This window comes from Zingiber officinale, chromosome 1B (assembly GCF_018446385.1).
Source record: "Zingiber officinale cultivar Zhangliang chromosome 1B, Zo_v1.1, whole genome shotgun sequence".
NCBI classification, from domain to species: Eukaryota; Viridiplantae; Streptophyta; class Magnoliopsida; order Zingiberales; family Zingiberaceae; genus Zingiber; species Zingiber officinale.
Window position 1 is genome coordinate 6,096,617 of NC_055986.1, and position 25,260 is coordinate 6,121,876.

Here is a 25,260-nt window from a genome sequence, read left to right on the forward strand (position 1 = left end):
CAATTCAATTTTGATAGAAACTAGATTGACTTATGAGCCTAGTTAGGCATGTTGTTCGTTGAAAATGCAAAATGAATGAGACACAAATAGGTGAATGGAGTTTAACATCTCTTTAAAAGTGCCAAAATGAAACACACTCATATTGAAATGCAATTTTATTTATTTATAGTGCCTTAAAGAACAAAGAGTGATTATTTCATGATAAAAGTAGCAAAGATAAAAAATAACCTAAGCCTATAAACAATTTATAAAAGAACAAAATTATTAACTCCTTTGGAGAATCTTCTTGAACCAACGAGCTGATTCCTTTGGGAAGCGCTTTTTATTCTTAAAGTCAACATAGACAATACCAAACCTTGATGTGTATCCTAGTCTCCATTCAAAGTTATCAAGAAGAGACCATGCAAAGTACCCAATCACTGAAGCACCATCATCTATAGCTCTCTTTAGTTCAGAAATGTAGTTATGATAAAAATGTCTCCTTTGAGTATCTTGTAAGCCTTTTGGAAGCGTGACATTGCCCGGTTGATCCATGCCTATAATTTTAATCAATGAATTATGTGGTTAGAGAATAAATCTAAATTCTTAAATAGAAGATGCATTAAACAAGCGCTAAAATTTTACCATTTTCAGATAGAAAGACAATTGGATTGCCATAGTTTTCCTTAACATATGTCACTGCCTTATACAATCCCCACGGAACTATGTAGAGCCAATCGGAATGGGCCTAATGATATATAGGCAATTGTATTCGATTAATTATAGGCTTACATTTAGTTTTAAAAACAAAAATCTATAATATAATCAAAAAAGTTATAAGAAGATTATTTCTTACCCTTGGTCCAATTGGTACCCCATTTCGATCATCTGAATTTATTAGTAGAACAATATTATTAGCATATCATTTTATTAAGTTTAACATTATCAAAAATAAATATTGTATATATCTTACATTTAAATTCGACGAGCCAATCATCTTGATAACTAATAGGTTTAGGATTCGTTGTACTATTATCCTTAACATAATAAGTTGTGTATTGATTAATTCCCAAATAGTCGTATGAACCTCTAACTAGCTCCACTTCATCATTAGTAAATTTTGGCAATCTTTCTTTAACAATGTCTTGAATGGATTGAGGATAGTATCCATATGTCAGAGGGTGAATGAACCTAAGAAAAGTAAACAAAATTAGGTTACATTGAAAAGATTAATCATAGTTAGATATTGAAACCAAGAATGTACAATTACTTACCATCCCACATGAAAGTCTTTAGCTCTCTGAGCAGCAGCTTTATCCTTGTCAGAGTAAGTGTGAGGCTCGTACCAAACAAAATCTAGAAGAATTCCAATTTTTCCTTGTTGCTCTTTCTGAATAAGAAAAGAAAATGGTTTTAGTATTATGTATATTTGTAGACTTATAATTTTAAAATGAGTTTATTATATTTGATAGCAAGAGATTTTAAGAATTAGCTAAGAATGAATTTACTATTAATACATAAACATTGTTAAAGACATATTACTTGGTACTTCTCACGATATCTATTAACTGCTGCAGCATGAGATAAGATGAGATTATGAGCTACAATGTAAGGCTCCGTAGATGAGTTTCCTCCAAATTTACTACCAGTAGCTCTTCCAGGGGCTTGAGAACCAGTATCAAAACCTAGAGCTGCCACCACTCTTGGCTCATTGAATGTGAACCAATTTTTCACTCTATCACCGTATCTCTTAAAGCAAAACTCAGCATAATCCGCAAATGCATCCCTAAACAAATTAGTTATAAACTAAATCAAATATTTATAACATCTTTTAATAAGTTAGATTAGAAATTCTTAAATATGTCGTAAGCATAATTAATTTCAACAATATAAGTAATTATTATATTTTACTACTTACACTATCTTCGGACTCAACCAACCCAAATACTCATTTTGGAGTGCCAATGGAAGATCGTAGTGATAGAGATTGGCATATGGAATAATACCTAATGTAAAGATAGAAAAGTTAAAAAATATGAAAACATGCCAAACTTATTTGTTTAACAGTCAGATAAAAATAAATTACCTTTGAGTATTAAATTATCAATTAGCCTATCATAATAGTCAACACCTTCCCAATTAATGGCTCCAGTTCCATCTACAAGACAAAAGAAATAACAAATTGTTAGTATTTTGAAACGGTAAGATATGTATATAATATTATGAAAAAGATTGATAGCTTCAATTACTTGGGAAAATTCTAGTCCAAGAGATCGAGAATCTATAAGCATCAAAATTGTGCTCCTTCATAATGTCAATATCTTCCTACAAGACAAAACTAAAATTTTAATATATTTAATAAAAATATCAAATCCAATTTAATTTTGTTTTAATTGTCTCCAAATATCAACAATGAGAATATCAAAAATTTATTTTTTTGAACTTAATTATCACCATAAAATTACATTAGATAAGATCTTTTTAAATTATTAAAAATAAAATCTTGAACCAATAGAGTAATGATTTGAAAATAAAATTTAATATTTGATTCTTCATAAAAAATTATATTTTTTGCTTTTTGTTATTAAATTTAAAATTATTAAATAGTCAACGATAACAAAAAAAAAAAAATACATTTGACCTTATAATGATGATACTCATCATCTGTTACATCACCCGTTGCATTATTTGGAATGAGACCTACATCATAATAAATAAATCAAATTCAAATTTACTCCATTATATAACTTTAATTCAAGAAAGAAATATGTAAAACTATAAAATTTAAATGTTTTGTACGTTACCTGGAATTTTTACAAATGCATCCCAAATGCTAGGTCCTCGACTCTCCCTCAACTTGATAAGCAGATGCAGCGGTGCCAAATACAAAGTCATGAGGGAAGGCATCACGACTTAGCTTGTGCACTTTTGAAACTAGGTTCGCATTGTTTCTTTTATAACCATATACACATTGGGCTACGAGAAGTAAAATAAATGAAAAGAAAAATGTGGAGGACCCTTTAAGGTTCATTGGGGAAGAGATGTAGATACACTACGATTAGTGAAGAAAATAAGAAGCAAGTGATACCTATATATAGGGCTACAATTACTAGATAAACATGGTAAGAGTTAAATGGATGAGTATAAAACAAATCTTGGACCAATTCTTAAGGATAAAAATTTCATGATAAAAATTCAAGAATTCAATGAATTGATTTTCAATTTAAATATCTCTTTAATTTTCTTGAAGTCTAACTTTTATATCATTTATTTGGAATTTTAAAATCAACAAATATTTGAGATAAATAATAATAATAATAATAGTAATAATATTTATCATAATCTAAATCAGAGGTTATTTTACCTAATATACTAAATATATAAATATATCTATAGTAAAAAAAATTTTAAAAAAATGTTTCTAAGTATCTATATCATCGAAAGGCATCATCTTTTTATAAATTATTAAAATAATATTCTAAACAAAATTTGATATAAAAAATATCTCAACGTACTCGATTTTAAAATAACTTTAACTAAAATTGTACTAACTAAAAATACTCTAAAATGATATTATTCATACCTTTAAAATAATATATCTTTATCTTAAAGTAGTTTATATCAAGATGATGCTGTTTTAATTAAAAGTATTCTAAAACAAAAATTATTCTAAAGTGATGTAATTTTGTTCGAAGTTGCTTCAAATGGAGTGACCATGGGTACTATTTTGATAATTTTTGTTTTTAAAAAATAATATTATAAATAATTAGTTAAGGATATTCTTTTATTTTTATGAATATATATTATATCAAAAACTTTCAAATTCATAAAAAATTTTATCATGTCAATTCAAAAGAACTACAATTGTTTATATAAGCCAAACTAAATAATATGAAAGTAACTACTCTAATCGAGGTTGTTGCGCCAATATTTTATTGACGTATGTTTCTTTTTCAATTTCTAATGCAATAGAATAGAAAATAATATTTCAATTTTACTTACAGCAAATGACCAAAAAGCACACTTAAAGGTGTGGTGTTCTAAAATAGCACATCTAACTTTCAATTTCTAAAAGATACAATTTTTTTTCAATTTTATCTCTCTCATCAATCACTTTGGTATCGTATTTGAAGAATAGACTTATAGTAATTGACCAAAAAACATACTTAAGGTTGTGGAATTATCAAAAGGTACATCTCATTTTTAAATTTCTCAATGCACTTGTTTTTTATTTTACCCCTCTCACCAATCACTATAGAATTATTGTATTCAAAGAACAACACCATTAAACATTTCAAAGAATATCATCATTGTGATACTGCATTGTAAAATCAATACTATTTTAATGTTGCATAAATCTTAAAATCTACACCAATGTGGTGTTATTTTTAAAAATCAACATCATAGTGATATTGATTTTTAAAATACAGTACCATCACAGTGGTCACAGCGATGATATTTTTTTAAATTCAACACTACAATGATGTTATTTTTTAAATGTAGTACCACAATAATTAGCGAGAGAGAAATGGGAAATAAATACACCCTTTAAGAAATCTAAAAGTTAAGAAATCTAAAAATTAAGTACACATTTTAAAATTTTCACAACTTTAATTATCCCATTTGCTCATTGTCGTTTTACTTATATATAAAAAAATTGATCCTAACTAAAAAATCATCTATTAACAAATTATATATAGCTTGTAATGTATTCCAATAATCAAATGAAAAAGCTTATTTTAATTATATTTTGGTTAACGGAACTAAATTCTAGCCCATTTTTAAGTTGATTCAGCTTTAATTTCAACTCATTGCTTGATTTTGAAAATGAGTTAGTAAATTTGTTGATTCTATAATTCAAGTGGCCCCCGTCAACTAATTTTTAGGTCAACACGGAGGAGATAAATCACAGGTGGCTACTAGCCATTAGTGTAAATGGCCAAGACATGGGGGAGGTTATGCTCGGTCACACTAAATTTCGACTCCAAAATCTTATATGGTAATATTTTATGTCTTAATAATAACACCGTCCCGAGGAGACAAATTAATGACAAGATAATATATAAGAATAGTCGTTAAATCATTGTTATGATAATTAAATATTTCAACCCATGATAATTTAGATTTTTGAACAAGTTCGCTTGGATTAATCTGAGATAGGACAAAACACATTAAAAACCCATTGACTTTAAATATTTTTATCATTTATTTATTTGAATTAAAATAATCAACTAATTATTAGGATGGCAAGAGATAGGAGTGTGCGTTCAATAATACAAATTAATATTAAATTTAAAGACATTCATACAATTAAAGACACAAGAACTGGGAAACTGCCATGTAGAATTAATTAATATAAAAAATTAAATAATTAGGCTTAGCATTCAATTAGGACAAAGGCTCAAACAAATAAAGAAAAAAAATTAAAGTTCTCCTATTAACTAACATTTGATGAGTTAAAAATAATAATATTTTTTATTTTTTAAAAGCAAATTGGAGAATTCAAAATTAGTTCGTTTCGATTGATTAATTAAGCTTGATTGGAGTCACTTTGAATTGTGTTATATTAATTTTAAAAAGTTTAGCTTTTGGGAAGGATTAAAAGACAATGTTCTTGTTTCTTAATAAAAATATAAATGCTAAAATTTGTGATTCAATAAATATTCATATTGACACTTTATTGACATTTTAACAAATGGGAGCTAAATTATTGTTTTGATAATTCATATTTTTGTCTAATGTGGTATTAAGACACTCTAATCATTTAATACAATGTTTAATGAGCATGACATTTATTCATAAGATTTGGAGGTTGTATAATGTGAAAAAAATCACTTGAAAGGAATTGTCTAACAAGTTTTGTGCTAGCACATGAGTTTGCATCTCAAGCCAAAGGGTTAGACATTAATTCAGCTTGATCTTCCTCATTTGACCTCCAAATCAAGCCAAATTTAATCCGGTTCGACCCTAATCTATGGCTCTTTGAATTTCCTACAAAATCACATAAAAATATAAAATTAAATTCTATAAGTTGCAGGAAATTTACAATTAAATCCAAAATGAGTCCATATTCACAAATCATGATATAAACACAATATTAGGTATGCGAAAAGGTATAAAATGCTAAGTATAAGAGCCAAAATAATACAGAAAAATACTCATCATCAGGGCGAGAGTCTGAATGCGTGAGAGCATGCTCACTTTAACTCATGCTGGGGCGATAATGCTGGGGTGAGAGTCTAGAATCCCGATCGAGAGGTCATTGGTCGTGAGAGCAAGCTCACTTATAACTCGCGCTGGGGCGAGAGTCTAGAGAAGTGAGAGCATGCTCACTTATAACTCATGCTGGGGCGAGAGTCTGGAAGCGTGAGAGCATGCTCACTTATAACTCGTGCTGGGGCGAGAGTCTAGAATCCCTACCGAGAGGTCGTTGGTCATGAGAGCAAGCTCACTTATAACTCGCGCTGGGGCGAGAGTTTGGAGGCGTGAGAGCATGCTTACTTATAACTCGCACTAGGGCGAGAGTCTGGAGGCGTGAGAGCATGCTCACTTATAACTCGCGTTGTGACGAAAGTCTGGAGCTATGCTTGAGAAGTGATCTAGAGGCCTGACTAGAAAGCAATCTGGAGGCTTGACCAAGACTTGATCTGGAGACCTGACCAGGAATGGATTTGGAGATTTGACCAGGACTTGATCTGGAGACCTGACCAGAAATTGATCTAGAGCCCTGACCAGGAATTGATCTGGAGGTCTAACCAGGACTTGATCTAGACCTGACCAGGACTTGATCTAGAGATCTGACTAGGATTTGATCTAGAGACCTGATCAGGAATTGATCTAGAGCTCTGACCAGGACTTGATCTGGAGCCCTGACCAAGAATTGATCTAGAGGCCTGACCAGGACTTGATCTGGAGCCCTGACTAGAAATTGATCTAGAGGTCTGACTTGGACTTGATCTAGAGACCTGACCAGGAATTGATCTAGAGCCCTGACTAGGAATTGATCTGGAGGTCTGACCAGGACTTGATCTGGAGTCCTGACCAAGAAATGGTTTGGACGAGCGACATTTGTGGCTTGAAGGGATTGTGCTGGGGGACTTAGCCTAATGCTCCTAAGATCACCAAGTGCAATATATAAGGCTTTATTCAAATTTAAACCTTACTCTAATTTAGAGAAGGAGTAAAGGTGTCAAATTTTGATCAACACTTCCCGTCGTCTTCTTCTTCATTTCTCGAGGCCGCCGCAAGGCATGGTCTTCACGAGGTAGGGCGTTCCTGTTCGCATATTCCCCTCCATGATTTTTCTATCACCTCCATCATAAATGTCCTTTCATATTGAGAGGAAACATGCCCCACGAACTTTACTCGTCATAATGTATGATGAACGCTTTTTGCACGTGACCCCAAAACGCTTCTGCTTCTCGACCTGACGGCTGACGTGTGTTATGTCGTTTCAATTTTTTGGTTCACTTCCTGATGTTTCCTAAGGGTTTTGGTTTTAAAACCCTAAAGGTTGTCTGCCGTTGTTCCCTATAACTTCATCTTCCTTCGACCTTTCTTTTTCTTCTTGCTTTCACTTGCTCACCTTCTTCTTCATGCCTCTCCATTGCCCTCTGTAAGTACTCTTCCTTCTTCATCTTCCACTCCTTCTTTCAATCCTATAATGGCTGGCAAGATAAAAGTGCCCTGGTATGCGTACTTCTATTCCGACTTGGATAGGAGTGATTTTAGGGTGATTCAGTCGAGTTTGCAACTTTCCAAAGCCTACAAGCTTCATCCTCCGGGGCCCGATGACCATCCTTCTTCCCCTCCTGCCGGTTTTGTGACTTTTTTCAAGGATCAACTCCTTAGCGGTCTTCGCTTTCCCGTCCATCCATTCTTTTCTTCTATGAGCAGGTACTTCGGCATTCGATTATTCCAATTTGCCCCCAACATCTTCCGCGCTATATATGGAATGGTGATCCTTTGCCGCCTGTATCAAATCCCCTTGACTCTATAGCTTTCCCACCATTTTTATGCCCTTAAACGCTTGGAACTGGGTGTCTTCATGGTGCAATCCCAGACTGAGTACAAGTTTTTCGAGGGAATGTCTTCTTCCAACAAGGGTTAGAAGTCTAGATTCTTTTATGTCCAATTGCCTGAGTCAGCGTCCTGGCCTATTGAGTGGCGCTACACTCTTCCAACTCCCTTTGAGTTGTGTGACCACCATCATCAACTAGAATACCACACAGCTTCTGAGAAATTGAAGAATGTGCAACTTCGACTCTCCTTGCTATTGTGAGAGAGTGTGCTATGTAGGATCGAAAAGAATTTAGATATCTCCACAATAGCATGATATTGTCCACTTTGGGCCTAAGCCCTCATGGTTTTACTCTTGGGCTCTCCCCAAAAGGCCTCATGCCAATGGAGATATCTTTTCTCTTATAAACCCATGATCTTTCCCATGTGTTTCCAATATGGGACTATGTTTGCAACCGTGCAACCCCAACAATCCCCCCCCTCAAACAAAGGACCATAGGCTTCCCACGTCTGATCCTCGACCCACCAGGTCTTCCTGCCCCTCGATCCACCCGACCTACTAGGACTTCCTTGCCTAGTCGCAACTAGGACTTCCTGCCTGGTGTCTGGTCCTCTTGATCCGAACATAGGAGCCCCCACTTTTTTTGTTCGAGGTCAATATTGTACCCACATGGCTCAATCAGATCATAGCTCTTGTGCACAGTCGGCGGTTAAGCCTTCTGGCAGTCCGAGCTCTGATACCAATTGTAGGATCGAAAAGAATTTAGATATCTCCACAATAGCATGATATTGTCCACTTTGGGCCTAAGCCCTCATGGTTTTACTCTTGGGCTCTCCCCAAAAGGCCTCATGTCAATGGAGATATCTTTTCTCTTATAAACCCATGATCTTTCCCATGTGTTTCCAATATGGGACTATGTTTGCAACCTTGCAACCCCAACATGCTACACACTTTGGGCTCAGGCCTATCCGGACTCCTTTGAGTGCTCCTTTTGGTAAGATCCAATGTCTCCCCTTCTAGGTCTTCGCTAATTGAGGTATCTTCTTTTTATTTTGCAGAAGCCACCATGTTTCGTGCTTATGCCCTCAACTCTTCTAAGTTGCTAAGCGATATTCTGAAGAAGCGGGGCCAAGATATTTTGGTGGACCAGGACATTCCTTAAGCCCCTCAGGCCAGCGCCTCAGCGGAGGCTTTCCCGCAACAATCTGGGGACCCTGAGGCCCAGGGAACTGCATCCCTCCCCATCGAGGTGATCGCCGGCGAGACGACTCCCTCTCCAACCCCTGAAATGCATTTGCATCTCCAGCGCAAGAGGAAATGAGCTATCCCATCAGTCCAAGATTCTTCGTCAAGGTCTCCCCTCCGCAAGCCTCCTCCAAGGCCCAAACCCCTTCCCAGGTTACCCCTTCTCCGACAATAGAGGCTACGACTTCTTCTCCTGTTCCTATCTTCATCCAGGAGCAGACCGACTCCCGAGCAGGAGACCAGCCCGGGGACTCCCCGACCCCCTCTCTTCCACCTTCTGCTCCAACTTCGGCAACTGCTTCTTCTTCCCGGCCTAAGGAGCGCCTCAAGAGAAAGTATGCATTCACCTCCTCCTTCCAGCTGTCGTCTTTACAAGTGTTGGGCCCCATTCCTTCTGCCATCGCCTCTCCCGTCTGTAGTCAGGTGCAATTCCACGGGGCCCTGGTTGACTCATGAAAAACTACTACCGACCAAATTTTGGAAGGCCCGCAACTGGAGTTAGCCGACCTGTTCTACGGCTAGTATCGATGAGTTTTTTCTTTCTTTTTCATACCCTTGGGATAATGCTGATGTTAATCCTCCCCTACTCTTGACAGACCTATGCCCTGGGACTTAGCATATCGCAATATGTGACCTGTCTGTAGTGAGAGAATGAGTCTCTGAGGGATCACCTTCGGGAGCTGGAATCTCCCACGCCCACTAGCCGCATTTTTGATCTTACCGCCCTCGACAGCCGATGCAGCCCTATCTTCAGACTGCTGAGGAGAGGACCCAAGTTGCCAGGGGCATGGCTCAGGTGGAGTCAGAGAGGGTACATACCTTACAGGCCGCCCTGAAGACGAGCGAGTCCAAGCTCAAGTCTGAGGGACTAAGGCGTACCTAGATTTTGGCTGATCTGAAAGAGAAGGAAGCTGAGATGACTACCCTCTCTCTGTGGCTGCGGGAGCTACAAAAGTCCCACACTACCCTGGAGAAGGATCTGGCGGCCAAGAAGGCAGATCTGTCTGCTAACGCCAATCGAGAAGTCGCCCTTCAAAAGCAATGAGAGGTAGGCATTGCTACCCTTAAGTCTCTCCAGGTAGACCTCTCTAAGGCCAAGGACGAGGCCGCCACTACACATCAAGAGCTGGCCATGGTCCAAGCCTATGCAGACAAGGCCAAGGACGAGTTGAAAGACTATCAAGCTGGCGAGGCTGCTCGTCTAGAAGTGTACAAGGCTGCCTTCCTTGCTTCCAAAGAATTTGGAGCAAATATAGGTAGTCTCATCGACCAGATGGTCTGCTATGGTGGTGAGGGGGCCCTGCTGCAGCTCTGTGAGAAAGGTTACCTCCGGTCAGCCCCTCTTGACGATTTTTTAGATAGGGGTTGCCTTCTCCGCGAGCTTCCTGATGATGCTTTTCCTTCTTTTGATGACTAGTCTATGCTTATCTTTTACCCTTCTTTTCCATGGATGTAAACTTAGATTTGGAAATTATGAAAGGCATGTATCTGGGCGGACTACCCTGGTGCAATGTATTGTTCACTTAGTACGTTCACCTATAGCCCACGCTACTTTCCACTTGATATGTTCAAGTAGTTTGTTAAGTACTTATCCCTCTTGCAGAGGTTTTGTTAAATTAGCATCTATGTAGGCGTTAAGGCATGCGATCGGTCATGTCCTTTTACCTGACTAGGCGTCTATCCTGACCAACCCGTTTAATGTCCTGATCGGGTTTGGTGTTGAGCTACCTGATCAATTGCTTTGCTTGACCAGTCTACTCTAGGGCTCTCGACAAAGTTTCACACGATCTGATTACTCACCTAGTCACGAGCCACGATACTCGAGAGTCTCTTTACAGGACGGAGAGGGAGCCACTGTAGCATCGCCTGTTCCCGAAGCCACAACAAACCTTTATCCCCCTCGTGTCCCTCACCTCCATTTTTTTTCGACACACCCCCTTAGCGCAGTTTTTTAGAATGATCTTATGACCATCGTTGCTTTTAAGTCTATGGTTGATGCCAACTACCTTAGACACGGATTGTTTGATGGGCGCTGATGATGAGGCCCTCTGTGCCCCCCTTGACAGCTATAAATATCCTTCCCCTTCCGCTTTACTAAACTTTTCATCTCCAAAGTAAGTCTTCCTCTTGTTTCTAGTACCTACTGTGCTCTGACCCTTGTGTTTCGTGTTCACACCCTCTCATGGATTCCCCTATGCCTATCTACGCTCCCGGAGTTTTGACCTTCACCAGCATGGATCTAGACGATCTTCGTTTCTCATATGAAATCCCCATGACCATGCATATCATCATACCTTCTGAGGTTCACAGGGTCTCATCCCCTCCGGTAGGGTATGTGACTTTCTTCAAAGAGCAGATTGTTGCCAGCCTCCATCTTCCCATTCACCCTTTCTTCTCTGAAGTGAGTTGTTATTTCCGCATCCCTCTTTGTTAACTCACTCCCAATTCCATGAGGATCTTGTGTGGATTCGTCCTACTCTGTGAAGTGTGTGACATATCCTGGACTCCCTGCTTATTCCACTACTTCTTTACCCCTCGCCGTCACAGTGAAGGCCTTTTCCATCTCTAGGCCCACACTCGAACTACTTTCTTTGTTCCCCTCCCATCCTCAGACTCAGAATGGAAAGAGAAAATATTTTATCCTATGTTTCCCCCTGGCCGTGGAGTGACCTACCCAGTGGCGATCAACTCTTCCTCTAACACCATATCTAGGTGATTTTTAGACAGATCCTAACTTTACGGATGCCTCCGCACAATTGGTATGTTAGCGCTTAGACCTGCTAAGACTACTAACAGAGGATGTGCTATTTTTATTCAGGCTGAGCCGCATCTATTCAGAGCTACCACATTCATTAGGTAAGATTTACCTTGCCCTGACTTGCCTTCGTCATCCTACTCTGATTTTGGTGCTCTTCTTGCTGCAAATACTCTGGCTTAACCATCCCCGATCAGGCCTCTTTCCCTGAGCGATTTTGAAATAAATCGCCGGGGACACATAATACTAGATAGGAGGTGTCTCTCGCATTCTGCTCCCCTTCCCATAGGGGTGACTGCCTCAACTACTCCCCGTCCAGTCGCTCGAGCAACCCTGCACATTCACTTTGCTCCTGAGCCTTCAAGGCACGCTCCTCCCATGCCTCCTGCTCATCGGCCCTGAACTCCATTAGAGGAGTCAGATTGAGATGAGCAGCCGCTTTCACGACGGACCAGACACCAACTTATGGGACCCCGCCTAGTATCCGAGGCCCAGACTACTACTCCAACATCCCAACTAGCCTCTACTTCCATTCTAGATTCCCAACTCCCGAGCGATCCTGTTAGGCCGCCTTGAACTAGGGTTGGAGCTGAGCGAGGGAAGGCTCCTGTTGTTAAAGAAGAAACTGACCCGAGGCGACAATATAAATCCAGTACCCCGGTCAAACCTTCTTCCCCTCGACCGAGCACTTCCTCTCAACCCAGCCCTTCCATTTATCCTAGACCTGCCCCTTCTTCATCTGCCCCTTCTACTCAACCAAGATCTGCTTCCACCCAGTCGGGCCCTAGCGTGACTGCTCCTGACTTTTCCTGGACTCGCTATTCCCGCTTCCGTGCCACGTTGCCCACAGAGTGGGGATTACGTCGCTATTCTGCTACCCCTGCTCGCTCTATCCTATTGCGGGGTCGACTAGCGACTCAATGGGAGCATACCATGAAGGCGATGGGCACCTGCTCACTGCTTGGCCTGGTAGACCTATCCTCTGAAACTACTACTATAGTAAGCTTCCGCTTTCTCTTATGACTCTCCCCCTCCTATTCTGACTTTCTGTTCTCACTCTGTGATTATGAATAGATGTTTGTCCAATCACTCCGCTTAAATCAGACATTTCTGCACATACATCGGTTTAATAAAATCTTAAAGTACCGAGTTGCAGACCTGGAGTCTCAAATCTCCAACCTTGCTACAGTCGTGTCCCAACTTCAAGCAGAGGTGGAGAACTTGAAGAAGGTGAACGCCTCTCGGGAGCAAACCTTGGAAGAGGCCCAGCTAGAGATCGACTATCTCTGAGATGACAAGAGCAAGCTTGAAGTTCTCCTACAGACATCTGAGGCTAAGTGTCAAGAGGCTCAGTTAGAGATGACTCAATGATCTGTAGCTTTGGAGGACTTCAAACTTACACATAACCAAGAGGTGGATCGTATGACCCAGGAGATGAATTCCAGGGACTTGCTTATTATGGACCAGAGACGAGATCTGGAGTCTCAGGCAACAGAGCTGTGCTCTTTGCAGACAGAGTTGTCTCAGGCTCAATCTGCCTTATCAAGCTCTGTTAGTGCCTTAGAGACCTATAAGACTGGGGAGAGTGACTGCCTACAAGCGAGCCAAGAAAAATATTTACGCTTTCCAGAGTTTGGCTCACAGGTGGGGGATCACTTCATTAGGTTTGTGGCTTACGGTGCAGTAGGGGCACTTCAACAACTTAAGGAGAAAGGGTATCTATCCCCTGATCCTCTTGAGGATTTCTTGGATCATCGTCAGATCCTCAGAGAGATGCCCAACGATGTATTCACAGAATTCAAATAACCCCTCTTATTGTGTATGAATATTTTATTGTACTCTATTAATATTCACTATTGTTGCTGCTATTTTCTTTTTAGATTTTATGCCTTCTCCTTAGTCCTAACTTAGTGGAGCTTGAGCTGTTTAACCCGAGCATGGGGGCCTGATCGACTCTTAAAGAAGATTTGCGAGTGTTCTAGACCAAGTTATCCCGACCGAGCATTTCATGCCCGACCAATCATGTCTTCACGATCTCAAGTCTTACAAAGGGCTAATTTAAGTACGATAGGGCTGGAGGTAGTTAGCACTCTAAGGATGGTCTAACTTCTTACCCTGAGCGTCTTACAGGTAGTAGGCACCTGATGCTAACTTTTTAACAACTTTATACTGACCGTCCCATTGAGGTGCTAGTTTGGATACCACTCCTACGGGCTTTGTCCTCTTCCACACTAAGTCTCCTTATCCGAAGAACCGGGGAATCACCCTTCTACCATAGTTCTGACGCATCCTTTGTCGATATGCAGCTAATCGGGCAGCTGTCTGCTCGCGAATATCACTGATAAAATCCAACTCTAAAAGTCGACGCTCGACATTTCCTTCATCACTGACTGAGGGCACCCCGACCTCTATGGGCACCACAACCTCACTCCTTTAGACCAGGTGAAATGGGGTGAGTCCTATGCTCTCTCGTGGAGTCGTACGGTAGGCCCAGAGGATGTTGGGCAACTCTTCTACCCAATCGCCTCCAACATAATCTAGCTTGACTTTCAACCCTTGAACTATCTCTCTATTGGTAACCTCTGTCTGTCCATTGCTTTGAGGATAAGCTACGGATGCAGAGACCTGGGTTATGCCAAATCCTTGACATTGTGCCGAGATTTTACGGCCTTGGAACTATCTTCCGTTATCTGAAACTAACTTGTGTGGTATTCCAAATCGGTAGAGGATGTTCTTCCATAAGAATTGAATAACGACTCCCTCAGTAATCCTGGCCAGGGCTTCTGCCTCCACCCATTTAGAAAAGTAGTCCACTGCTACGAGCAAGAATCGTTTATGACCTGGTGCCATTGGGAATAGTCCCACAATATTCATGTCTCATTGGTCAAAGGGGCATGAGACTATTGAGGTTTTCAGCGTGTCGATCGGTCAATGAGTCAGGTTATGATGATTTTGGTAAGATAAGCAAATATTCACCAATTGTTGAGCATCTTTCTACAGAGTGGGCCAGAAATACCCATCTAGCAATACTTTTTGGGCCAACATCCTTCCTCCTGTGTGGTTACTGCAACATCCTTGATGTACTTCTTGCAAAGCATACTTCGCCTCCTCTGTTCCTAAGCATTTGAGCAATGATCTAGAGAATGTTCGCTTGTACAACTGGTCCCTGATCAGGGTATACACATGAGCTCTTTTCCTGATCAACCTAGCTTTTTCCGAATCAACAGGCAGGACGCCCCGCTGAAGATAAATGATCATCTGGGCCCTCCAGTTGATCAACTCCTCAATATTGTTCTGCAGGTCTATCTAAACTATAAGGAAGGTCTTGGCTATCAACTTGTCTAGCACCCAAGTGGTCAAAGAGCTAGCTATTTTAGCTAGTTCATCAACTTGTTGGTTATCTACCCGGGGAATCTTAGTCACCGTGACTTCCTTGAAATCCTCTTTCATCTTCTCATATATTTCTCGGTATAACAGTAGCTTGTGACTGTTAACCTCAAAGTTGCCTACTACTTGCTGAGCTACAAGCTGAGAATCTGAATAAAAAACCACCCAGGCGGCTCCAACATGCCGAGTGGCTTACAACCCTGCCAGTAGTGCTTCATATTCCACCTAATTATTAGTGGCTCTAAAATTTAACCTGACGGCTAGCTGTAGGATATCTTCCTAAGGGGATATCAGGAGGATCCTGACTCCGCTTCCTTGTTGGGTGGATGATCCGTCTACATAGACCTTCCAGGTTTCTTCAGAATTCATTTGATGGACCTCAGTCATCAAATCTGCTAGGTCTTGTGCTTTAATTATCATTCGGGGCTGATACTGTATGTCATATTCTCCCAGTTCAGTGGCTCATTTGATGAGACGACCTGCTACCTCCACATTAGTAAGAACCTTACCCATGGTGCTGTTGATTAGGACTGTGATGGGGTGTACCAGGAAATAGGGTTTTAAGCGGCGAGCCATGAGTACCAATCCATAGACCAATTTTTCCAGGGCCATGTATAGGGACTCGACGCCTTTCAATAAGTAGCTGAAGAAGTACACTGGTCGCTGTGTATTATCCTACTCTTTTACCATATCGGCCCCACGACCTCAAGGGCTGTTGACAGATAAACCCAGAGCGGCACTCTAGCAATAGGTTTGAATAGTGAGGGTAAGGTCTCCAGGTGCTTTTTTTAATTCCTCGAAGGCCTGGTTGCATTTTTCGTCCCATTGAAACTTGGCCGCTTTCCTAAGCACTTTGAAGAAGGGTAGGGCTTGCTGTAGACTGGGATATGAACCTGGACAGTACAACTATTTTGCCTACCAACTTCTGAGCTTCCTTTAGATTCTGAGGTGCTTTCATATCTCGAAGTGCTTGGACCTTCTCTGGATTAACTTCAATTCCTTGCTCAGTAACGAGGTATCCCAAGAATTCCCCCTCTTGAGCTCCAAACAGTCATTTCAATGGATTCAACTTCAGCCCATATTGCCGTAGTGTGCCACAGGTTTCTTCTATGTCAGTAATCAAATTTATGACCAGAGTGGATTTAATGAGGATGTCATCCACATAGACCTCCACATTCCACCCTATATGTTCTCGAAAGATCTTATCCATTATCCTCTTGTAAGTAGCTCCTGCATTTCACAATCCAAAAGGCATGACGGTGTAACAGAAAGTACCATCTGCCATGATGAAGCTGACCTTCTCTTGATCTTCCCGTGCTAGATGGATCTGGTGGTACCCTTGATAAGCGTCGAGCATGTAAATCCTTGTGCAGCCTAAGGTCGAGTCTACCATATGATTAATCCTGGGTAGTGGGTAGAAATCCTTGGGGCTGGCACAGTTGAGATCTCGAAAGTTGATGTAGACTCTCCACTTATTGTTGGGTTTAGCTACCAGGACCACATTAGAGAGTTAGGACGGGAATTGTACCTCTCTAATGTGACCTGCTTTTCTGAGCTGATCCACCTCAGCTCGGATGATCTTATATTGCTCAGTCGAGAAGTTTCAATTCTTCTGCTTAACTGGTCGAGAATCAAGCAGAAAGTGTATTTTGTGCTCAACCACCTCGGGCTTGACCCCAGGTAGCTCTTCAGGAGACCAAGCGAAGACGTCCTTATTGCGAGTCAAGCATTGGGCCAGGTCTGTCTTGACCTCGATAGGCAGGTCGCTTGATATGCGGGTGAGACTTTTCGGGTGTTCGGGGTAGAGCTGGACCTCCTCCCAAGGGATGAGCTCCTTTGCTATAAGCAAAGGCTCCTCTTGGATGGCGTGGATCCTGCCATCCTGGGTTCTCTGAGCCTTGCAGGCCTCCACCTTCACCATGTCAATGTAACACCTGTGAGAGACCAATTGCTCACCTTTAACTTTCCCGACCTAGTCTCCCAAAGGGAATTTGATCTTCTGATGAAAAGTGGAGACTGTGGCTCGGAACTTGTGTAGTGTCGGTCTCCCCAAGATGACGTTGTATGAGGACGGTGAATCCACCACTATGAAGGTGCTCCTCCGCGTCCTCACCAGGGGCTCACTACCCAAAGATATGGCTAGCTTGATCTGGCCCACGGGTCATACTTCATTGCTGGTGAAATCGTATAATGAAGTAGCCACGGGCTGGAGTTCACTGGCGTCAATTTGCATGCCCTCAAATGCATTCTTGAACAGCATGTTAATAGAGCTTTTGGTATCAACGAAAACTCTGTCCACGCAAATGTTGGCGATGACGACTTTGATTATCAGGGAATCATCATGAGGAAGCTCCAGCCCCTCCAGGTCTTGCGGCCCGAAGCTGATGATGGGCCCTGCAGCTTGCTCCCGGCTGCATCCTACAACGTGTATATCCAGGCGGCACTCATGAGATTTTTGAGCTCTAGTGGAATCTCCATCTGTGGACCCTTCGGAGATCATACCAATCTCGCGGATGGTCGTGTTTCCCCTGTTCTCCTCTTCCCAGGCTTCTCCTGGCTCTTGGTTGCGACCGAGCTACTGACTTCCTTGTCCTGCATTGTTGGCTAAGGGTCAACCAAACTGACATGCCACGGGCTGTTGGCCGGCCAACAGCCTCTGAATCTTGGGTGTGATCTCAGGTGGGGGCAGGCCTAGCTCAGTTGCGTGCCGGGAGTCACGGCCGAACTGGAAGCAATCACTTGTGGCATGGGTGTGGGATCTATGGTAAGTGCCATAATGCGACCCCCGCTGACTGGGCCTTGGGGCTTGGACAACTGCCACAAGTTGGGCCGACCTGGAATCCTGATCGGGAAGGAAGGGTGGTCGGGCATCCTGGGCGCATGGAAGAGGCTGAGCTGGCGGTTGGGGTGACCTCCTCTCTGATTTGTTGGTGGGAGCAAGCGCCTTGTCTGCTTTCCGTTGAGCTGCCCGAGCTTGTTCTACATTGGTATAACTGGCGGCCTTCCTTAGCATCTCATCGAAGTTCTTCACGGGCTCTCGAATGAGATCTCAGAAGAACTCCCCTTCTACTAGTCTATGACAGAATGCACTCATCAATATTTCAGATGTAGCGGATGAGATGTCCTGGGCCACCTGGTTGAAGTGTTTAATATAGCTCCTCAAGGGATCAGCCGACCCTTGATTGAGGGCGAAGAGATAGTGGTCTGTCTTATGGTACTTCCTACTGCTAGCGAAGTGGTGCAGGAAGATAGTCTTGAAGTCATGAAAACAAGTGATGGACCCATTTGACAATCCATCAAACCATTTTTGTGACGAGCCGGATAGAGTATTCAAGAACACTTGGCACTTAATGGCGTCCTTGTATTGGTGCAACAGCGCAACGTTCCTAAACTTAAGGAGATGATCCTTCGGATTTGCTACCATCATACTCTCCGATAGCTGGGGGCTTGTACCCCGTAGGTAGCTTCTCTTCAAGTACCCTTGGAGAGAATGTCATTTTCTCATCAGGCTCTCCCCGGGGCTCCTCCCTAAGGACTATGACTTTCCCTTTCTTTGAGTCCCTGGGCGGGAGCTTTCCGCCATGGAGGCTTGCGGTTATTCTTTCTTATTATAACAGTCCAAGCCCTTGTGGTAATAGTTTGGGCCAGGTTCCCGATAAAAGGCTGGGGGGGGGGGGGACTGCTCGAGCTGTGCCCTCTTAGATCCTCTATTAGAAACTTGAGTCGGGTCCTTGGAAACTGCAGGCATTTTGTACGGTCACGAAGCAGTAGTTTGTTTTTGGAAGCTGCTCGCATCTTGGCCTCCTTGAACAATTCGTACTCCCTTGCCGTCATGGTCACGTTGGTGCGTTCGGTATCCTTCTTCTTCACGCTCCAGAACAGGTGAAGGAATTCCCACAGATGGCGCCAAATTAATCTTGTCCGAAATCTGAGTCAAACGAAGGCCGAATGAGTTGTCGTTGGTGTTGACGGAGAGGCGATTGAGACACCCTTCTCGTATGCGCCCGTAAAAACGGACCCCCACGTGGTGCTGATGAAGGATGATGACTGAGCTGACAGTACTTGAGCTCTGCGCACACTCAGACAAGTACATGGAACGTTAGAGGCTAAAAACCAGGGAAAAAGTCCCCGGAGCAGGTCCTCCGACGCTCAAGTCAAGTACTTTTTCCCCAGAAGAATAGTGTACGAAGGAGAAATAAAAGTAGAAGACAAGTGCAAATGTGCGAGAGAGTGTACCTGCACAAGGGAGAGGACCTCTCTTTTTATATGATAGTGCGTACCTTTGGAGCTTGACTAATGTCAAGGAATGTCGAGTGTCAAGACCTATCTGGTGATGGAGGATGCGTGGTACCCTTTTATGGACTGGAAGAAGGTTCTATTCGTAGATGACCGCGGATCGTTGGAATATTCCATGACATACAGCAGTTATTCTCTGATAGGCGGTTATGATTCCCTGACCTTGTTGTCATGTAGCACCCTCTATCCCGACCTTCTGTCCGGATCGGGTATGAATCGTGTAGCACCCTCTGTCCCGACCTTCTGTCCTGACCGAGTATGAATAGGGGAAGCTTAAGATGGTCGGCAGTTGGCCTACTGGGAGGACCAGGCCTGGATATAGCCGAGCTATGGAAACTCGACCAGTCAGAACAGGTCAGGTATAACCCCGATTGCCCACCATGTTTCAGACCAGGGTGTCTCAAATCTGGGGTCCTGGTATGTGAGAACCCGACCGGGAACCATGTTGCTGATGTCATCAGATAGTCCTATCTCTTCTTTCCCTAACTGTTGACTAGCACGTTACCTTAACTTCTGACTGTCACACCCCCTTGACTTCTGACTGTAATATCTTGTTGACTTCTGACTATCATGTTCCTTTGAATTTTAACTGTTTGATTTTATCAAACCTTATTATTATGCACCGTATCATTTATAGGGCTTCTTGCTCGACCACTAGCTTGCTTCTCTGTGCATGCCAGTTCTCTACATGAAACACAGAGCAACCCACGTGGCGGACCTTCCCTTGTTCTTCGCCATGTTGAAACACTTGTTTATTAACTAAAGGTTTCATTTGTCACTTCAACATGAACACTTGTCATCTAGAAAAATCTAATGTGCAAGACAGGTGGAAGCGTCCACTGCCAAGAATGGCATAGCAGCGACTGTGCTCGAGCACGACACAACTCTGTTATTCCTCCAAGTATTCTTTGGTGCTTGGTCGTGTCTTGCCTGTGTTATCAAGGAACGAGATACGTGTAGAAGAAGTAGCCAATCATTTTATACTCCCGTTCATTTTAATATATTTTTCTTAATTATAATAATTTACACTGTGTTTATATTTCACGATATGTTACTTTTGATAAGTCTCTATTCCCTTTTTCTGTAGCTTCTTCAATCTCTTCTTCAGATACAGGTAGCACCTTCTTGATGTTACCTAATATTATTGGAAGTGATGACATTATAGGTCATGCTCTGGAGCTCTCTGATAACTCTCCTATACTATCAGAATCACCTCAAGTTTCTTCTTCAATCTTGGAAGCCTTACTAGTCGAAGATAATATGCTCTCTAGTTTTGGATCCTTAGATAACACAAATCCATCATCTTCAGTCTGCTTCCTCATCGTCAACAATAAGTGATTAAGGTGATAATGCTCCTCATAACATGCTTCAATTAAGTGACATCTATGCACGTTGTCCACCAATAACAACTCGAGATCCCCTTCCACGAGCTTTAGTGGTCTCTTCAAAATCTATTGAATCAACTTATTTTACACAAGCAAACAAGGATCCAAATTGGGATAGTGCAATGACTATAGAATTTAATGCACTTATTCGTAATGGAACATGGAATCTAGTTCCGCGTACTCCCTCCATGAATATTTTGGGATCTAAATAAGTATTCCATCTTAAGAATTGAGCTAATGGTTCTCTTGAACGACACAAAGCTTGACTTGTAGCTAAAGGATTTAGTCAACAACCATATATTGATTTTAATGACACTTTTAGCCCTATCATCAAAACTACATATGTCAGACTTTTATTATCGGTAGTTGTTAGTTCTAATTGGCATTCACGACAATTAGACATTTCAAATGCATTTCTTCATGGTCATCTTCAGGAAATAATATTTATAGAGAAACCACCTGAGTTCATTCATCCATAATTTCCTTCTCATGTTTGTCAACTCAAGAAATCTTTATATGATCTTCGACAAGCTCCTCGTGCATAGTTTTATTGATTATCTAATTGGCTACAAGCTCAAAGATTTTTCTAGATCAAAGAATGGCTCATCTCTACTATACAAAATATATTGATGGATCTATGATATTTTTTCTTATTTGTGTGGATGACATCCTAATAACTGACAATGTTCACAAGGGTATAATAACTTTATTAAGTTTTCTCAATCAAAAAATTCCTACTCGAGATTTGGATAATGCTCATTTTTTTCTTGGTATTGAACTTATTCTATATGAGGAAGGCTATCTTCTCTCTCAGAAAAAAATACATTACTGGACTTCTCTAAAGAGCCAAAATGGATGGAGCACGTATAGTTTCTGCACTAATTGCTATAAACAACTCTATAACTTCATTCTCTCCTACTCTGTCTGATCCACATATTTATCAAAGTATTGTTGGAGCCTTACAATATGTCATTATCACACGACCTGATATTACTTTTGTAATAAATCATGCTTGTCAATTTATGCATACTCCAATTGAGAAAAATTGAAATAATGTAAAAAAGAATACTTCGTTATCTCAAAGGTACTATTTTACATTATCTTCTTTTATATCAACAATCAACTCAAGATTTACATGCATATAGTGATGTCGATTAGGCAAACTCTCCTAAAGACAAACGATATACAAGTGGACATGAAATATTTTTTTGAACGAAATATTATCTCATGGAATTTGAAAAAGTAACCTACGGTATCTTGCTCAAGTACTGAGGCTAAATATAAAGCTATAACCCTAAACCCTATAACCCCTCGAATTTTGGTGGGTAGATGCTCGATCCAACCATCTCGTGTGCTTCATTCGACGGTTAGTCCTTCTGAAGCGACCTTACTCTGATACCACTTGTTGGGCCCTTTGTCGACCAGCTAGAGGGGGTGAATAGCCTGCACAATAAGAAAATAAAAAATCCTTTCTCAACTTATAGCTTTACCAATATTAACACTTGTATATAATAAATAAAAATTAAATAGAGAAAAGAAGAGGCACAATAATTTACTTTGTTACAATCGGGGAGGTTGTTAATCCAAGGAAGATGAAAGCATACTAATTAACTCTCCTTCAGGCGGAGAAGCCTCTTTACAGCAATTAAAACACTCAGTTACATAACAAGACTGAAAAGAAATGAATTACAAGTGTTGTCCTGAACCATTGGAACCAAGACTGTATTTATAGCCCTGGTCGAGGCGCTTGGAAGGGTTCCAGGCGCCTGAAAGGGGATCAACTTTTATCCCTGACGTAATGGAACGTGCCACGTAGCGTTCTGCATAAATTCCTGCTTTGGGTGCCCGAAAGGGTTCCGAGCGCCCCGGACAGGTCGAGGCACCCCGGACCGAAAAATCAGCCTTTGTTGATTTTTTTTGGTCCCGGTCTTCCGCTCTGTTTCCGCTCGCCTTGGTCCGAGTTTTGCACTCCAGCTCCGCTCACTTAGATGATTTCGGTCATCCGGAATAGGGCTCATCCGAACCCAACTTCTATCCTTCTCAAGCAAACTTCCACTCTGACTTCTCGTCCCTCAGAGACACCGCGCGCCTCCTTCTCATCTGCCAGCGTACTCTTCCGTAGCACCTCATCCCTCAGACGCACCGAGCCCGTCGGCTCTCTCCCGTGTCGTCCTTCTCGCTAGCTGCGTCTTTTTCTTGATTTCCTGTGCTCCTAAGCTCCTGCACACTTAGACACAGGGTTAAATACCAACATGACCTAACCTGACTTGATTGATCATATCAAAACCACTACGGGGTACCAATACTATGATATTGCAATTTTTAAAAGAGTTTGCTATATTTGATGAAAAGAGAATTTTTAAATTAGATATAATGTGATAATGAAATACATTAATATAAAATTTGTTGAGAATGCATTACTTGGTACTTCTCATGATATTTATTCACTGCTACAACATGACATAAGATGAGATTATGAGATACAATGTAAGGTTCCATAGTTAAGTTCTCTACAAATTTGCTATTAGTAGCTCTTCCAGGTGCATGAAAGCTAGAATCATAACCTAGATCTGCCACCACTCTTGGCTCATTGAATGTGAACAATTTTTCACCCTATTAGCGTATCTCTCAAAGCAAAACTCAACATAATGTGCAAACGCATCCCTAAACAAAATGATTAAATACTAAATCAAATATTCATAACATCTTTCGATATGTGACATTAGAATTCTTAGATTACAAGAAGCATAGACAATTTCAATAATATGAGTAATTATACTATTCTAGTACTTGCATTATCTTCGGACTCAACCAACCCAAGTACTGATTTTGGAGTGTCAATGGAAAATCATAGTGATAGAGATGAATATATGGAGTAATACCTAATAGAAAAATAAAAATAGAATATTTAAAATATATAAATATGTAAAATGAAAATATTTATCTATTAGTTAGAAGAAAACAAACAAGTTACCTTTTAGTATTAAATTATCAATTAACCTATCATAATAATCTACACTTTCCTAATTAATAGCTCTCATTCCATCTACAAAATAAAAGAAATAACAAATTATTAGTATTAACCCTAAACCCTAACCCTAACATCACTAGTTGCATTACTTGGAATTATACCTACACTCATAACAAACAAATCAAATACACTTCACAATATAACTTCAATTTTAGAAAGAAATAAGTAAAGTTATACAATTAAATTTTGATATTTTACCTGGAAGTTTTACAAATTCATCCCAGATGCTAGGTCCCCGACTATCTTTGAGTGTCTTCCCCTCAACTTGGTAAGTAGATGTAGCAATGCCAAATACAAAACCATCAGGAAAGACACTACGAGAATTGAGAAGTAAAATGAATGCAAAGAAAAACAATGAGGAAGACTCTCTAAGATTCATTGTGGAGATGAGTGTGTGCACTATGATGATTAATAAAGAATAAGAAATGAGTCCTATTTATAGGTGTACAACAATGTGTGAGCTAAATGGATGATGTCTAGACCAATTCTTTAGGTGTATATGTTTCAAGTCAATGAATTATCATCTAAATCTAAAATATCACACAACGTTTAAGAGAAAAGATTAATTTGTTTAAGATTTTCATCTATATCTAAAATATCGTTTAAATTTTTAATAGAAATAGAAGAAATTGATTTGTTTGGCTTTATCATTCATATCTAAAATATCATATATAAATTTTTAGAGAGTGATCACTTATTTTTCATATATAGGTTTATATATAAGTATATTATTAATATATATTTTTAGATTGACTTATTAAATAAAAAAATTAATAAATATTAAATGAAAATTAAGTGACTTTTAATTTATAATTTTATTTTTAATTATATAAAATTGTATACTCACCCAAAACCCTAAATGTTGCATTCATATTTGATGAATCCATTGTTATTCTAAAAAAATCATTTAGTAGAAATGAATGGTAGATCAAACAATCAAAAATATATTGATAAATATACAATAGTGACTATAACAACTTGATTTATCAAAAAAATTTAATTTTACTTTTCATTTTTATTAAAACAAAATTTAAAAATACAGAAAATATAATTTGTATCATTCACTTATTTAAACTATGTGGCACATGGGGATTCCATGATTATTTTGATTCACTTACTGTGAAATCATAATAAAAAATGATTCAATATTTCTCACTTAAAG

At 40.3% G+C, this 25,260-nt stretch overlaps 1 protein-coding gene across 1 annotated transcript; it reads right to left on the bottom strand.

Moving 5' to 3' along the window:
* Window positions 1–264: 264 nt before the first annotated feature.
* On the bottom strand, window positions 265–24,477 carry LOC122023095 (beta-glucosidase 26-like). Its single transcript, XM_042581214.1, has 11 exons — window positions 24,297–24,477; window positions 2,621–2,679; window positions 2,229–2,304; window positions 2,066–2,137; window positions 1,898–1,985; window positions 1,522–1,765; window positions 1,254–1,369; window positions 953–1,170; window positions 836–867; window positions 625–727; window positions 265–536 (listed from the first exon to the last, which is right to left on the bottom strand). The coding sequence occupies exons 1-11, from the start codon at window positions 24,475–24,477 to the stop codon at window positions 265–267; spliced, it is 1,461 nt and encodes a 486-aa protein (XP_042437148.1).
* Window positions 24,478–25,260: the final 783 nt, after the last annotated feature.